Source organism: Thalassophryne amazonica, chromosome 15 (assembly GCF_902500255.1).
Source record: "Thalassophryne amazonica chromosome 15, fThaAma1.1, whole genome shotgun sequence".
Taxonomy (NCBI): Eukaryota; Metazoa; Chordata; class Actinopteri; order Batrachoidiformes; family Batrachoididae; genus Thalassophryne; species Thalassophryne amazonica.
In genome coordinates this window covers 5,150,533-5,168,722 of record NC_047117.1, presented here as the reverse complement: position 1 = coordinate 5,168,722, position 18,190 = coordinate 5,150,533, and the positions used below count along the sequence as shown (strand labels likewise).

At 39.6% G+C, this 18,190-nt stretch overlaps 1 protein-coding gene across 3 annotated transcripts in view; it reads left to right on the top strand.

Annotated features, from left to right (window-relative positions):
* The window catches only part of LOC117525947 (gastrula zinc finger protein XlCGF57.1-like), a 106,291-nt gene extending 88,613 nt beyond the window's left edge, over nucleotides 1-17,678 (top strand). Inside the window, exons 3-4 of one of the 3 annotated variants that reach the window (XM_034187922.1) lie at nucleotides 8,034-8,044; nucleotides 15,363-17,678. In XM_034187922.1, coding sequence (XP_034043813.1) covers nucleotides 8,034-8,044; nucleotides 15,363-16,948 — 1,597 coding nt within the window. In that variant the 3' untranslated portion in view covers nucleotides 16,949-17,678. Of the gene's footprint in view, nucleotides 1-3,483; nucleotides 3,892-8,033; nucleotides 8,045-15,332 lie in introns of those variants that run through there. The other 2 variants (XM_034187921.1, XM_034187920.1) reach the window with 2 other exon arrangements.
* The last annotated feature ends 512 nt before the right edge of the window (nucleotides 17,679-18,190 follow it).

Genomic DNA, 18,190 nt, shown 5'->3' with positions numbered 1-18,190 from the left:
CTGCAGCCAGGTCAAACGTGGGCATCCCCTTGGTCTTCTCCAGCCACTGTGGGTCCTTAACACTGATGTACCTATAGTATGTGTTACAATGTAGGTGGAATAGCTGACACTCCCTCACAGTGCAAGTGGTATTCATCCGAGTCTCCCTAAGGAACCACTTGTTTGACACAGTTATTCCAGTGGAACCAAAGTATCATCCAGAGAGACCTGGTACCAAAGACATCCAGCTGTCACCTGATGTCACTGGTTAGAGTCAAAGCCTCACATTCTTACATTATCATACATGTAACACAATATTAATTATTTGCTTTAAAGTGAAATACTTTGATAGATTTAACATAAAGAAAATGTCAACATGTAAAGATTTATTGGCAAAATTGGGGATGCTGTCAACTGTAGTTTTCATTTCAAACATTAGTTTTGCTTAATTTAATAGCTGATGGGTGTTTGATTTTTTATTATGGATCGATTCATTCATTTTCTATAACCGCTTACTCCAGTTAAGGGTCACGGGGGGTTCTGGAGCCTATCCCAGCAGTCGTAGAGTGTGAGGGGCAGGGTTCACCCTGGACAGGCTGCCAGGCTGTCCAGGGCCACATATAAACAGAAAAAGCACACACACTCTTATGGACAATTTAATGTTTCAAATTCACCTAACATGCATGTCCTTGGAAGTGAAAGGAAGCCGGAGCACACAGAGGGAGCCCACGCAAACACAGGAGAACATGCAAACTCCACACAGACTGGCCACAGGTGGGAAATGATCCCTTGACCTTATTGCTGCGAGGCAACAGCACCTTAGCACAGTGACCACTAAGTCAAAGTGCCCAACCTAATGGAGTGGCTGATTTATTTATTTTTGTGTGTGACAATTTTGGAATATGTAACAAGCTTTTATGTTTTGTCTTTTTAGTCTATTATTTTTGTTGCTTATGATACAAGTTTTTTCTTCATTGTGTAATATGTTCTGCAGAGTATTTATATATTATGTTTGAGACACCAATAAAGTTTTTTGTTTTTAAGCACATACATTTTATTTCCTCAATATTACAATATTTATTGTCAAGTTTACTGTAAAATCAGTAACAGTGCTGTTGTTCCCAATGATAACATGAACAGCTAATCCTTGTAGTACACAATTTTTAGCACATTTTGTGTGTCTCTTGTGGTGTTATTAAAAATGAAGCAAAACAAGCCAAAAAAATTTTTATAGCACTTTAAAAATGTTGAGATTATTTTGAATATGTGTGTGAGAGAGTCAGAAGTTAAATCTAATATTTACTTCAGCTGTTATGTGTAGCTGAACTTGAAAAATGTATTATTTATCTAGGAACAGCAGTGCCCTTGGTAGCTCAGTTCAAGCCTGTGTAATTTCAAAACATTTTAATGCTGATAGAGGCAGGGAGTTATGGGAAAAGTACTTTGGTGGGGAATAAATGCAGATGTGTGGTCAGCAAGGTTGGGTAGGATTACTTCGAAAGAATACATGTGGATTACATGTATGTATGTACATACATTTGGATTACATGTAGTCTGATTACTTTTGGATTACATTTCAAAGTAATCCTCTCCAACCCTGGTGGTCAGATTGTTTTTATCACCGGTATGAAATACAGGGGTATATAGCGATCAGCATGTTTGTCCCTCTGTCTGTTTTCACTTGTTAGCGTTGTGTCTCAAGAACCAGTTGCCCAATTTCATTCATATTTAGCATAAGTGTGTACTTACTTGGCTGATCCCCTGAAATTTTGCATTACTGATTTGTGGTGTCCGGGGGGGTATGTCATCTCCTGATGACTCTTGTTTTATCTGCTAAGAAAATATTTATATGCAATGCACTCCAAGAGAGTCATTATAGAGCTTTAGACAGAGTGCAGTGCGTGCCTCACTTTTTACATAGTCCCATTGAGCTCGAGCTTTCTTTTACAAGGGAGACCTGCACAGTTATTTTTTTCATCTAATCTGCATGTCTTTAGATGTGAGAGGAAGCCGGAGCGAATCCATGCAAACACGGGGAGAACATACAAACTCCACACAAAGGCCACAGGTGGGAATCAATCCTGTGACCTTCTTGCTGTGAGGCATTGGTGCTAACTGCTAAGCCATCATGCTGCCCAAAATTAAATTACACAGATACATAAAATTAAGTCACAGATTTTCCACCTTTGTGAAGCGTAACAAGAAGTAGGGACCAACTATATGGGGAAAAATGCAGCTGTGGAGCACAAGTCCAGTTAGACTCAATATAGTTTTTTGTGGGTGGACCTATGGGGTGGTTCTCTGTATCTGCTAGACAGCTGACTTTTATGTGTAAACTGTTGCTTCTAGTGAGGTGGTGCATTCTGTCCCAGTGGATTCACGAAACACCTCCCTCGGTTACTCAGTGGGACAGAGAAACATTGAAGGCTTTTCATATGGAACGTCTCAGTTCTGTTTTAAAAGGCAACAGCAGCGTCTTTTAAAATATGGCAGCCCCATCTTGGTCATTTCCTCAGTGATCTTGTCAATTTATTGCAGAAAGAGCCTGCATTTTGTCTTCATGAATAAGTCACAAGGCTGTTTAATTTCTTCCTGTGACATGATCTTAATGCAAACAAGTTGTACGATCCAAATGGTATTCTTATGTAATTTGGCAAGAGCTGTGCTGTGTTTGTCTGTTTAATGCAAAATTCACTAAAATATTATTCAACACACATATACATGCTGAAAGCAGAGGTTCCCAAACTTTTTCCTGTGATGGTCAGGTCTGGGAGCAAGCACTTGTGCAACATGTTCCATCCACTACACTGGAACTCTCCTGGATGACAATCAACCTGGCAGACAAACGGTACATCTCAACTGTCAGAACAGTTAATAACGATGTTTCTGTGTAGGCTCTCAGTTGTCCAGGTGTAGTTAATAACGAACATGCAGTTAAAAATAAAGTAACATCAAGCTGACCTATATCTGCTTTTGGGGCCATGCGTTTCCTCAGATTCCGCAGTGAAGAGGACGACAGTCTGATTCCAAATGGATGGTACACCAGTCTGAGGTAGGGTACTTCACAAGCCAAGGCCAAATTTTAATTTATCTTGTCAAAGGATACAGGTGCCTTGATAAGTAAGTAAGTCCCTTCGGCTGCTCCCTTGTTTGCACTCGGGGTCGCCACAGCAAATCCAAGGTGGATCTGCATGTTGAATTGGTACAGGTTTTATGCCGGATGCCCTTCCTGACACAACTCCACATTACATGGAGAAATGTGGCAGGGGTGGGATTTGAACCTGGAACCTTCTGCACTGAAACTAAGCGCATTAACCACTTGGCCCTATACAGGTGTCTTGATAACGAATTTGAAATTAGGTCAACATTTTGGTAGCCCAACGATAGAGGGAGCCATTTGCACGTTGAACTTGCGATACTATTTTTAACTTTATTTAAAGTTTGGCGTTTTATTTTGAAGGTCAAAATCCAAATTGAAGTAATTCATAACTTCCTAAAGATGGCGCGTGTCAGTGTGAATAGTGTCTTTTTTGCGAAACTTTACCTGATATCCAGCTGGACTGAACCATTCTAAATTCTCTGTGTGCTTAATCCTGATCACGGATTAAATATGAAGTTCAAGATATGCACTTTTTCTTTTCTTCTGCCGAATGTTGTCTTTCAAAGCTAGCGGAGTTAGCTTAGCCTGCTAACTGGGCCTTTTGCGTGTAGAAACAGTTTGTTTTTGTGTGAAAATGTCTAAAGTCCACATTTTAAGAGCGTTACTGAAGCAGCGACTACCTGAAGATGAAGAGATATTTGAGTTGTTCGAAAGAACAACAGCAGAATACGAGGAGGAACTTTGTGGTTTAAAACAAGAGAACGAACGACAAAGAAAACTACTGGATGATGTTTTTAACTCCGACGACTCAGGTTTGTGACAAGTGACAAAGTTTTTTATTCGGCACACAAAATATTCAAATAGAAAAAAATTAACAGTTCCACAAACAAACAGACAAAACTAGTGAGTCCGAAAGGGTGTGGGCTGAAGCAAAGCTTATTAGCGCCCACCCCTGCTAGTACAAGTCCAACAATTCTAATCAGTCATATTTACATAAATACAAATTTATTACTACATGTTGACACACAGACATACACATCAATATACTGTTCACTTGTAATTATATTTATATAGTACCAGATCACAAGAAAGTCGAATCAAGGCACTTTACGCCAGTAAGGACTAACTTTACCAACCCCCAGAGCAAGCACTAGGCAACTGTGGTGAGGAAAAACTCCCTATAAGGAAGAAACCTCAAGCAGACCAGGCTCTTGGGGGTAACCCTCTGCTTGGGCTGTGCCATATATACCTATATACATACGTATATACTTTACAAACATAAATATATACATACATATACACAGTCACATATACATATACACCTACCCATATCTATATATATCTACATACGCATATACATACCCACACATTCAAATATACAATAACTCCCACTTATAAATTCAACATTCCATATAAATCAAATTATATTTGCTTCTTTATGATACTTAGACATGATGTTCTTTTTGAGTAGTTTCTTAAATCTTACTAAGGTACTACTCACTCTAACCTCTGTTGAACATTTGTTCCATTTCCTCACCCCAACCACAGACACACAAAAACCCTTTACATTTGTTCTTACTGGTGGTTTCATAAAAATTGCACAACCTCTTAAACTATATCTGGATTCCCTCAATCGGAACAGACTCTGGACATGTCTCGGTAAGGCTTGGTTTTTCGCTCGAAATAAAGTTTGAATTGTAATGTAATTGCCCAAATCTATGAATTTTAATAAATTTAAAGACACAAATAGAGAATGAGTTGGTTCCCGATATTGTTTATTGCAGATGATTCGTATGGCTCGTTTTTGCAAAAGGAATATTGGATTGGTATTTGATTTGTGTTTCCCCATGACTCAACACAATATGTCATATATGGTACCATCAGAGAATGATATAAAGTAAGTAACCCTTCTTGCGGCAGTAGGTCTTTGGCTTTATACAAAATGGCTATAGTTTTTGACAATTTTGATTTCACATAATTTATATGTGGTTTCCAGCTAAGTTTATTATCAGTTATAACACCTAAAAATTTATTCTCTGTTACTAACTCAATTTCCTTATTGTTTATAGTTAAATTTTTACATTTGGGTGCCTGTTTATTTCCAAATATAATACATTTAGTTTTCCAAAGGTTGAGTGACAACTTATTAGCGTCAAACCAAACCTTAAATTTTTCCAGTTCTTTCTCCACTATGTCCAGAAGCTGTTCAAGATTTTCACCGCTACAGAACACAGTTGTATCATCCGCAAAAAGGACACATCTCAGTGAACTAGACACCCAACTTATATCATTTATATAGATTATAAACAACAAAGGACCCAGCACTGAGCCCTGCGGCACCCCACATGTGACATCGCTGAGTTCAGAATTTGTATTATTGAATTGAACATACTGAAATCTGCCTTGTAAATAACTAGCTATCCATTCATATGCCAGACCTCTGATTCCATATTTCTGCAGTTTAATTAATAGTATTCCATGGTTAATTGTGTCAAACGCTTTCTGTAAATAAAAAAAAAACACCTATTGTGTATTGTTTATTGTCAATTGCAGTTGCTATACTTTCCACAAAGTCCATCAAAGCATGTGATGTAGTTCGAAACCTTCTGAATCCATATTGTTCTTCACAAATGATGTTATGCTTCAGTAAATAATCATTTAATCTTTTAGCAAATATTTTTTCCAAAATTTTGGAAAATTGTGGCAGGAGTGATATAGGTCTATAATTAGAAAATGTGTGTTTGTCACCAGTTTTAAACAGATTACTTTGGCTATTTTCATTTGAGAAGGAAATTTACCAGTATTTAGTGACATATTGCAAATATAATTGAACGGTTTTACTATACAATCAATAACTTTTTTAATAAAGCCATATCCAAATTATTAAAATCAGTCAATTTCTTACTTTTTGAACCATGAACCAGATCAAGTATTTCCCTTTCATGAGTACCACCAATGAACATTGAAACAGATTTGTTAAACGTTGAATTATTTACCCAGAAGTTATTAGTTGAGTCAATTTTACTGGCAAGATTTTTACCCACATTAACGAAGTATTCATTAAAGTGTTCAGCAATAGACTCGTCGTTATCAATCGTGATGTAATTGTTACTCTGAAAAAATGGAGGATAATCTCTAGTTCATTCTTTTTTACTATTTCATTTAATATGTTCCATGTGTTTTGATGTTATTTCTATTTTTGACAAGTAACTCATTATATTTTTTTACTGAGTCTCATGATATTGATTAACTTATTCTTATATGTTTTATACTTGAATGAATGAAAACTGTTTATTTCGAACATTTGATACAACAACAATTACAAGATAGATCAGTAAAGACAACAACAAAAAAAGTTCCTACTGTGTACCCAACATGTCCGAAAAGGGGTAGGGTGAAGCATCAGCTTATTTATCCCTACCCCTTCTTCCCCACAACCAGTAATACCCTTTGCCACATATACACATAGATTCCTACACACCTAAACCGATATATATATCTATATATCTATCTATATATCTATCTATATATATATCTATATATCTATTATATATATCTATATCTATATATACACATACAAACATAAATATACACCTACACATACCTACTTACATACAAAATACTATATATTTACAAGCCGAAGCAAAAAACAAAAACACCCTAACCCTCATTACCCTTCCTCCTCCCTATACCTAGAAAAAAACATATTTTTGTACCGCTGTTTGAACTGGTTCATGCTTGGACATTGCTTGAGCCCCACTCCCAATCTGTTCCACATCCTCACCCCACAGACCGAAATACAGAAACCTTTTAATGTTGTTCATGCCCACTGATGCTTTAAATTAAATTTCCCCCTCAGACTGCAATCCCCTGATCTGTTAAAAAACATATTTTTAATATTTGCTGGAAGTAAATTGTTTATTGCTTTATACACGATTTGTACTGTTTGAAAATGAACCAAGTCTGTGAATTTTAAGAATTTGGATTGTAAAAATAGTGGATTTGTATGATCTCTATAGCCACTATTATGAATAATTCTTATAGCTCTTTTCTGCATTACTGATAGTGATTGTGTTGTACCTTTATAAGTATTACCCCATACCTCTGCACAGTACTGTAAATATGGTAAAACCAGTGAGCAGTAAAGAATGCGGAGTGAGTTGTGGTCCAGAATATGTTTCGCTTTGTTTAGAACTGAAATGCTTCTTGACAGTTTACTTTGTATATGTTTTATATGAGTCTTCCAGTTTATCTTATCATCTATTATCACCCCCAGAAACTTATTTTCATGTACCCTTTCAATATCTACCCCCTCGACTTGTAACTGAACCTGTGTGTCTGTATTACAATAGCCAAATAACATGTATTTTGTTTTACTTAAGTTTAATGATAATTTGTTTCTGTCAAACCATATTTTCAATTTTCCCATTTCTATACTGATCCTCCTCAGTAACTCCTGCAAATCCCCCCCTGAACAAAAAATGCTTGTCATCTGCAAATAATACTAATTTTAATATTTTGGAAACATTGTCAATATCATTTATATAAATTAGAAACAGTTTTGGACCCAATACTGACCCCTGTGGGACGCCACAAGTATTGTCCAAGCATGATGATGTATATTCCCCCAACTTCACAAACTGTTTTCTGTTACTTAAGTAGCTTCTCACCCAGTGCAACACCAACCCCCTAATCCCATACTGTTCAAGTTTATTGATTAATATGTCATGATTGATTGTATCAAAAGCCTTTTTAAGGTCTATAAATATTCCAACTGAATGTAATTTGTGGTCTATGGCGTTTGTAATCTCCTCAACTAATTCTATTAATGCAAGTGATGTTGAACTATGTGCTCTGAATCCATATTGACTATCAGTAAGTAATTTATGTTTATTTTGAATTTGTCTAATCTATTATTGAATAACTTTTCTAATAATTTGGAAAATTGTGGAAGCAAAGAAACAGGTGTATAATTTGTGAAGTGGTGTCTATCCCCAGTCTTATACAGACTGGGGATAGACACCACTTCACAAATCTATCCCCAGTCTTATACAGACTGGGGATAGACACTTACTTACTTACTTTCAGCTTCCTTAGTTCGTAGTTTTATGAATTGTTTATATAGTACGTTTTTCTTTTTACATGCCCTCTGAAGCCCCTTAGTTATCCATGGTTTGTTGCTATATTGATTTCTATATATTTTGTCAACAAATGGACAGTGTTTATTATACAAACTGGAAAAAATGGAAATGAAAGCATCATATGACCTGTCAACATCATCAACAAAAACATCTGACCAATTCTGACTTGATAAAGCCTCCCTTAAATTATCAATTGTTTCAGGTGTTACTTTTCTACTCATGAATTTGATATTGCTTCGATACATACAACAACCCTCCAATGCAAAGACTGAGAAAACTGGCAAGTGATCACTGATATCACTGATTGTTAATTTTATGTTCCTTTTTTGCACATAGTAATGAGTCATATCCTGAACATTTTATACGTGGATAACTCACTGTAAAACTAGTTGCCTGGTCATCTTGAGCTGAACTGGATTTATTGCTCTTTTATTGCATCATCAGTTTACAGCTTCAATTTCAATTTATTTAACTTATTACTCCAAATCACAATAAAGCTGTTTCAAGGCACTTCACACAAGTAAGATCTAACCTTACCAACCGCTAAAGCAAGCACACAGGCGACAGTGGTAAGGAAAAAGTCCCTCTGATGATATTGAGGAAGAAACCATAAGCAGACCAGACTCAAAGAGGTGGCCCATTGCTTAGGTCATTTTACCAACACACTTGACAATATGAAGATACAGGAATTTTTGGGAGTCCATGCTGTTGTACAGGACAGGAGGCCTGCAGATGGATGGAGCCGCACCTCAAACAGAAAAAAACAATCAGTTGGCAGAAAGACAACAAATAAGCTATAATTTGTCAGCATTAAGCATCAAGAACAACAGAAGAAATACTAAGGTGATCTCTGGCCACTAGCCCTAAGCTTCACTAAAAGCCCCAGACTTTCGATAAAGTTGAGGCCACGAGCCGCTCTGTTTACTAATAAAATGAAATTAAAAGGGTAGAAAGCATAGTACCATACTATACCAGTATGCTAGCCATATGAAAGGGAAAATAAGTGCGTCTTAAGTGTGGACTTGAAAGTCTCTACAGAATCTGACTTTTATTGACACAGGGAGATCATTCCACATATGTAAATTTGTTTAAATAGCTTGGTTGTGTTATTTGCTGGTACTATAAGTGTGGAGTGGTGTGTATTTGATGACTTCTGCCATTGTTTCTGTGTAAAAATTAAAGCACTTTTAGAGGAAGTGTGCAAAAACAACTAAATCTGTGGCTCGGTTGCCGTTCTTCTATGCAGGTCACAGTGTAAAATGAAAATGAAATGAGTGCGTCCGTGTGTTTAAATGCTGAGGCCAGACCAGCACAAGTAAAAAAAAATATTAGGTGCGCAGTGGCTGTGTGATATTCACGACATTACACACGTTTATGGACAAGTACTGAACACAGGGTGACATTCAAGGGCTTGTTAATAAGCTCTCTAGTTCCACCATCAAGAAAAAGAAGACACATTAATAATAACAAAAAACGTTTGAATACGCACATGCCCAAATGTGTCCAAGCTGGTTATCATTAGAAACATTTAAGGGTGATTCTTTAACTACGGGCACTATTGGCCTTGTAAATGTAATTTCCACCACACCATTGCCTTACAATATAAAGCGCCTTGGGGCAACTGTTTGTTGTGATTTGGCGCTATATACATGTGCTCTGATGTCACTGTTTATCTCCATAGAAACTACCCAAACAATCTTTCATACAAACTGTTTAAAGGGACATTACATGTTGTGGTGGAAATTACGGCAATAGTGTGGGACAACTACATTTTGTTAAAAAAAAAATCACAACAGTTGTATGACATTGAATACCCCAATTATGTTTTGATTATTTATTCAGAGATATTTTAAAACATTAGAAAAAATGTTTCTTTACCATTTATTTTTATCATTGAAGATCAAAAGTCTGGGTGTGGGACAAGCACAAAACGGCAATATTTGCATATAATGATGCTGAAAAAAGGTGACAAAGTCATCATAGACTACTAGAACAAATTTCTTAACACACTTTCATTGTAAAGATAACTATAAAAGTGTGAAATTTCCCCTTTTTTCTGTTTTTCATACAATATGATCAAAGGACATAATAAGTGCCCATAGTCTAAGAATCACCCTTAAATTTAAATAAACATTTAAATAAACTATTTACCCACGCAGCCATGCATCGCACACCGTGCCAGCCTCTAGCCTGATGCGTTTCGCATGGTTTGAACATTGATGGAATGAAAATGTTTCCTATTAACAAAAATAAATCCATCATGTGATGGCGCCTTTATGGCAACGTGTGCAGTTAAAAGCTTTGATCACATTAGGGAAACCGGATCTCGCTGTAAATTGCGCTTTATTGTTGGAATGTGATGTACCTGGATGCTGTTTGGATGATTGCATTCCACACAGCTGGCATTGCTTGGTTCAAGGTTGACTGGCACACTCCTGACCGGTTGGCGAACTCCCGCTGAAATGCCCCTGTTGCCAGGAAGCACAGCATGGGCAGCACCTGTGTGGGCACAGACAACCCCCAGCTCCTCGCTGTATTGCACTCTGGGTCGGCCGCGTTCTATGCACAACTCGGGTAACACTGGCCTTGGTAAGTGAAATCGGGTTATGGACCAATTATCACCATTTGCAAGGTCCTCTGATGCTAACGCAGCCATTGTTAGTGTCATTTTACGCATCACTTTGCTCATATTTTTATACCCGCTCATATAATTGTAAACATGTGGATGTGATAACTGTTCATGAGTGTGTCTCTGATGTCCACATCACTCTGATGACTTCGTTTTCACATTATTAACAGTTCCCAGTAGGGCTGCATCTATCGGTTATTTTAGTAATCAAGTATTCTATCGATTATTCTGGTGATTAATCGCATAATTGGATAACAAGTACTTTTGCATTTTTAAACAATATCAATAGTCCAGGGCTCTCCCTAAGCAATGGCACATCGCTGCACCAGTGTTGACATTTTTCTGAAATGGCGATGGGATGTGGTTTCTGTTTTGTTTTTTTCCCAACTTGTAAAATGTAACCATTTTTTATTTTATTTTTTTTAAAGGTTGGTGGACTGGGTCCCTGCTTTTATTATTTTTTTAATCCCTCTTTCTCTGCAGTTCAGCAGATGCATTTCAGCTGGAGGTTGAACATGCAAGCTTTGTAGTCAGTTTTTTTTTATTATTTTATTTAAGTTACAGTGTTTGTGAAGCGTTGTGTGTTGCCCAAAAAAGCGAAAATTAAAAAGCAAAACACCCGATGCGAGTCTGAGTAAAACACAGAATAGAGAGTGGACTTTTGCTGAGAGGATCTTTCAGAAACTGTTTGTCAGTGTGGCCTTGGATGGAGCTGTGACTTGCCCAGTGTGAGTGGAGTGCTGAGCCCCTCACACTGGGCAGAGAGAGACAGCAGCCAGCCGCCGAGCAAGTCACTCCCTACGTAGAGCGGACTGTGTGTTTTTAAAAACAGACCAACACACTGCTTCACTTTAAATGCACAGTCTATTTCAGATGGTCAGCGTGGAGCCTCTTTCTCTTTAAAGGCTATATTTTACTCGGTGTGTTGCACTGGAAAGCGGAAGCTTTTGGATTAGCCTTTGCACGGTTTATGGGCATGCTCTAGTCTTCTGTTTTTTTCTGGTGACATTACTGCGCCACACACAGGCCTGGCATATGTACTACAATATCAAACGAAGCTTCGAGGCACAGAATTTGCCTCAAACATTTTTTGTAATCGAACTGTTCGAGTTACTCGGCTAATCGTTTCAGCCCTAGTTCCTAGCATCACCTTTACGTGTTGGCAGTGGAACAATAGCTGTAGAAAAATGCGTACGCCAGCCAGGATATTTGCGTGACGCACCACACATTTCCTCGGTCATTTCGCTTTTGATACATCTGAATGTTGGCGTGGAGACGGACATACACCACGTTTTTGTGCGTATGCACGCTTAGTACATGAGGCCCCTGCTGCCGGGACTCCTCAAGGATGAACAAGCAGTGAGGCGGTGAGCCATTGGAGGTCTGGATCCCTTCAGATACAATTGACCTCCTGCTCAATCTCCCATGAGATGGCACCAACCACAAAGGAGGGGCAGAGAGGATGATAGACTTATTCCTGGACAAGTAAATGGAAGAGAACTGATGGGACATCTGGTTTAATGTCATGAGAACCTGGGTGACAAGATTGTGCAAAATCAAATTGTGTGAAAAGTAGGGCCCACCTGCCTTGATGGGAGTTGGCTTGGCACTGCAGTTGTACTTGAGATTTTTATGGTCTGTCCACATCTGGAATGGCTGTCCAGTCCACCTCCAAGCCTTGCCTTAATTATTAAGATAGACCTTAGCTTAATAACCAGCAGGTCCTGATTGCCAGTGTTGTAATTGCACTTTGTAGAGAAGTAAGCACAGGGATGTACCTTGTTGTCCCCAGAGTTAGTGCTGAGAGAGAATCACACACTCCAACAGCAGTATTTAGGATCATTGCGCACATGCTGAAAATTACATACTGAGTGCCCATTCAGGAGTAGTTGTTTAATCGTGCTATTGTTGATATTATATATTTTTTAATTAGTTATAATTATAGCTATATAGTTATATAGTTATAATTATAATTAGTTATAATTCTTGGTGATTTTAACAAAGGGAATCTCAGTCAGGAATTACCAAAATACAAACAGTTTGTTAAATGCCTGACCAGAGAAGGGAGCACGTTAGATCATTGTTACACGACAGTGAGCGGCGCCTACCGCGCAGTGGCCCGTGCAGCTTTGGGACTCAGATCACGTGATGGTCCACTTGATCCCCACGTACAGACAGAGACTAAAACTCTCTAAACCTGTTGTGAGGACCTCTAAAGTGTGGAGCAATGAAGCTGTAGAGGAGCTACGCGCGTGCTTGGCCACCACGGATTGGGATATGTTTGAGGCTTCAACAGACAGTCTAGATGACTACACAGACACTGTGACGTCATATATTCATTTCTGTGAAGACAGCATCATCCCACAGCGTACCAGGGTGAGATATAACAATGACAAGCCCTGGTTCACACCTAAACTCCAGCAGCTCCGTCAGCAGAAAGAGGTGGCTTTCAGAGAAGGAGACAGAGACAGCTATAGAGGTGCAAAGTACAGATTTAGCAAGGAGGTGGCAAAGGCTAAATCCATGTACAGTTCACGTCTGCAGCAAAGGTTCTCTGCCAATGACTCGGCCTCTGTGTGGAGGGGGCTGAAAGAGATCACCAACTACAAGCCCAAAGCACCTCGTTCTATTGACGACCTGAAGCTGGCCAATGACCTGAACGTCTTCTATTCACGCTTTGAAGACAAGGACTCACACCTCCCCACCCCCCACACAACTGGATAGTCAAACACTCTGGACCTCCCCCCTCTCACTGCTGCCCTCCCCACTCCCCCTGTTGCCCTCTCGGTCCAAGAGGATGACGTGAGGAGACATTTCAAAAGGCTGAATCCACGTAAGGCCCCGGGCCCAGACTGTGTCTCTCCTGCCACCCTGAGACACTGCACTGATGAGCTGGCCCCAGTCTTCACGGGGATCTTCAACACCTCCCTGGAGTCATGCCATGTTCCAGTCTGTTTCAAGTCCTCAATCATAGTTCCAGTCCCCAAGAAACCATGCGTCACTGGACTTAATGACTACCGTCCTGTGGCTCTCACGTCTGTAGTCATGAAGACCTTCGAACGCCTGGTTTTATCCCACCTGAAGTCCATCACCGACCCCCTCCTGGACCCCCTGCAGTTTGCCTACAGAGCCAACAGGTCTGTAGATGACGCCATAAACCTGGCCCTGCACTCCATCCTGCAGCAGCTGGACTCCCCAGGAACCTACACTAGGATCCTGTTTGTGGACTTCAGCTCTGCATTCAACACCATCCTTCCAGCTTTGCTCCAGGACAAGCTTTCTCTGCTCCACGTGCCCAACTCCACCTGCGGATCACAGACTTCCTGACGGACCGGAGTCAGCGTGTGAGGCTGGGAAAGAATGTCTCGAACACTCGGGCTCTCAGCACAGGATCTCCACAGGGCTGTGTCCTTTCCCCTCTGCTCTTCTCCCTGTACACTAACTGCTGCACCTCCAGCCACGACTCTGTAAAGCTCATCAAGTTTGCGGACGACACCACCCTCATCGGACTCATTTCGGATGGGGATGAGTCTGCCTACAGGAGGGAGGTGGACCGGCTGGTGACCTGGTGCAGCAGCAACAACTTGGAGCTCAACGCCCAGAAAACAGTGGAGATGATCGTGGACTTCAGGAAAGCCACAGCCCCCCGCCCTCCCTCGCACTCACAAACAGCCCCATCACTACTGTGGTCTGTCACCGCTTCCTCGGCACCACCATCACCCAGGACCTCAAGTGGGAGTCAACCATCAGCTCCCTCATCAAGAAGGCCCAGCAGAGGATGTACTTCCTGCAGCAGCTGAAGAAGGCCAAGCTGCCTGTCCAGCTGATGGTGCAGTTCTACACGGCCATCGTCGAGTCCATCCTCTGCTCCTCCATCACGGTGTAGTACGCCGGGGCCACAGCCAGGGACAGACACAGACTGCAGCGCATTGTGGCCTCTGCTGAGAAGGTGATCGGCTGTAGCCTTCCATCTCTCCACGACCTGCACATCTCCAGGACTCTGGGCCGAGCAGGTCGGATCACGGCTGACCCTTCTCACCCTGCACACGGTCTATTCAAACCACTCCCCTCGGACAGGAGGCTATGGTCCATCCAGACCAGAACCTCCCGCCATAAGAACAGTTTCTTTCCCTCTGCTGTTAGACTCATGAACACCTCATAACTCAGTCACCTTAAGCTTAACTCTGTCACTTTATCATTTTATCACGGGTCACTTTAGACAATGTACTTTGGTTTTTAATTGCACTCCTCCCACTGCACTGTTTTTTCTGTTTCTCTGTTTTTCTGTTGCACACAGCCTTTCATATTTCTTTTTTTATCTTATATTTTATCTTATTTTGACACATATGTTATATTTTATCCTAGCATTTTATCTCTTCTTAATGTTGCACCATTGTACCGAAGCAAATTCCTAGTCTGTGAATCCTGTTCACTGGTAATGGCAATAAACTTCTTCTGATTCTGATTTTTTTGTTTTATATAGATGTGCAGCAGCTGTTGATACAAGGAACAGAGGTTCCCCCTGAGCAACAAGCATGGATGTCCTGTCTGGACCAGGAGTGCCCTGAGCTGCATCACATTAAAAAGGAAGAGGAGGAACTGTGGAGCTGTGAGGAACAACAATACCTGCAAGTGCTGGAGGTTAATTCCTCCTTGTATGCAAATGATGAGGTGAAACCCGAGTCTTCACTTTGTCATCAGCCACAACATGAGGAGAACAGGGAGGCTGAGTCTCTTGGCAGCTGCTCAGCTGAACAGAGGAAAACTGAAGATTATAAAGAGGACATGGGAGGATCAGAACCAGTTGACAGGTTAGATCAAGATAGTTATTCCCATCCACATAGTGACTTCATGATGCAACACTTTCCTGGACCTAAAAGTGGTGTCAGCTGTGTTGATTGGAAGGAGACCAAGAAAGCTAAATCAGGTTTAAATGCTCTGAAATATAAAATAATCCCTGTTTGTGATAACAGATGTAATGCTGGTGTGAAACCATTTAACCCTGATTGTGATCAAAGGCTTGTCCATAACAGTAATTTGAAGAGACACGAGGGAATTCATGCAGAAGAGAAACTGTTTTGCTGTTGTGAGTGTGGTGAAACATTTAACCGAAATGGCAATCTGAAAACCCATATGATGGTTCATACAGGAAAGAAAACCTTCAAATGTTCTGAATGTGGAAAAGCATTTCGCCAAAAGAGTCATTTGAAGAGGCATGTGACCACTCATATGGCAAAGACATCATTTAAGTGTCCTGAGTGTGGTGAAACATTTCACAGAAACAACAATCTGAAAACTCATATGATGGTTCATACAGAAAAGAAAACATTTAAGTGCTCTGAATGTGGAAAAGCATTTAACCAAAGCAGCAGTCAGAAGAGACACATGTTAATTCATACAGGAGAAAAACTCTTCAGTTGCTCTGTGTGCAGGAAAACATTTAGCAGAAAGAGTATTCTGAAAACCCATATGTTAATTCATACAGGAGAAAGACCCTTTAGCTGTTCTGAGTGTGAAAAAACATTTCACACAAACAGCAATTTAAAAACTCATATGCTAAGTCATACAGGAAAGAAAATATTCAAGTGTTCTGAATGTGGAAAATTATTTCCCCTGAAGGGTAATTTGAAGCGACATATGACCATCCATATGGGAATGACACCATTTATGTGTTTTGAGTGTGGAAAAACATTTAACCAAAACAGTAGTCTGAAAGGCCATATGCTAATTCATACAGGAGAAAGACCCTTCAGCTGTTCTGAGTGTGGAAAAACATTTAACCAAAACAACGGTCTGAAAAGCCATATGCTGATTCACACAGGAGAAAAACCCTTCAGTTGTTCCGAGTGTGGAAAAGCTTTTAACAAAAACAGCCGTCTGAAAGTCCATATGTTAAATCATACAGGAGAAAGACCCTTTAGCTGTTTTGAGTGTGGAAAAGGATTTGCCCAATGTCGTGATTTGAAGAAGCATATGACCATCCATTTAAGAAAGAAATCATTTAAATATATCAAAGGATCTGGAAAAGGAAACACTAGTGATATTCCCTCCAGGCTTCAGACTACCTGTGCTGAAGGAGTTAAAACAAGCAGGAATTAGAATTAATCATCTTGAGTGTAAAAGCGAAGAGTAAAATATTAAAAATTAAGATAATTGTGTCTGTGGTTGAGATGTGTGGATCAGCTCCAATGCCATCCAAACCCACTGCTAAAAATAAATCATCAGCTCTCACTGAAGATTTTGACATGAAATCACATATATGTAAACTCTGCAAATAATCCATGGCTCACATGCGTTATGAACTGTAGGAGGCGGTCAGTACAGCTCATGGATCGACTGATCCAATCCACCAATAATCAGAATGTTTTTTTGTTTTGTTTTTTCTTTATCATTTGCCCTGCCTGACCCATGGATAATCTGCAGTGTCTGTGGATAATCTGTGCATCTGTAGTATGTGAAAATAAAAATTAGATGACAGGTAGTTGTCATTAAAAAGCTATGAATTAATCAAAATGTTTGAGGAATAATAACCAATGAACTTCTGTATGCATTATTTGAACTTTTTTTTATATGTTAAATGAATTCAAGTCCTGTGTTAAATGTGTTGTAATGTTTCAGAATATCACTGTGTCATTTTTGATCGAGGACAGGAACCTGATATCGTCAAAACCACTGTGTGATGGTTAATGCTTGGGCTAGAATTATTCACCCATCAATTTATTCAAAAATTGTCATGCTGATTAATCAACTAAGTGGGAGATTAATGCAATGACTGACCAACCAACTTAATTGAATATTAAGCATGTATGTCTGGGACAAGTTTGTATAAGGCTGGCTACATAAAGATAAATATATTAAACCATTTAAACGGTTTACTGAATGACCCTTCCTGACTTACATATAAAGAAGTTAACTGTTGCATTTTTTGTATTAGGCCATGAGACATGTAAGGAATATATGACTAATTTTTCATTTTTGTGCAACAATGGTGGGGGAAACTTAAAACTGGTATGGCTTTGTAGGAAATGTGTCCCAGATCAGCAATATCAATGTCCCAACTTTTGTTTTTTTTTTTTTTGGGGGGGGGGGGGGGGGGGGGGGATGACTTTGTGACGTGCCGTTGATGGACGTGTTTTCTCCTTTGGTACATCAAGTGTATTGTGGTTCATGTTTTCCGCAGATCATCAGATTGATGATTAATATTGATTGAGAACTACTGTTAAGTACTGCAAGGTCTTTTCTTGCATCTGCAGGGGTGGGCAAAGGAGGCAAATTTATACCACATATTTCATGGAAAAATATTATTAGGTGATCTAACAATATTTCATATTACATTTTTGG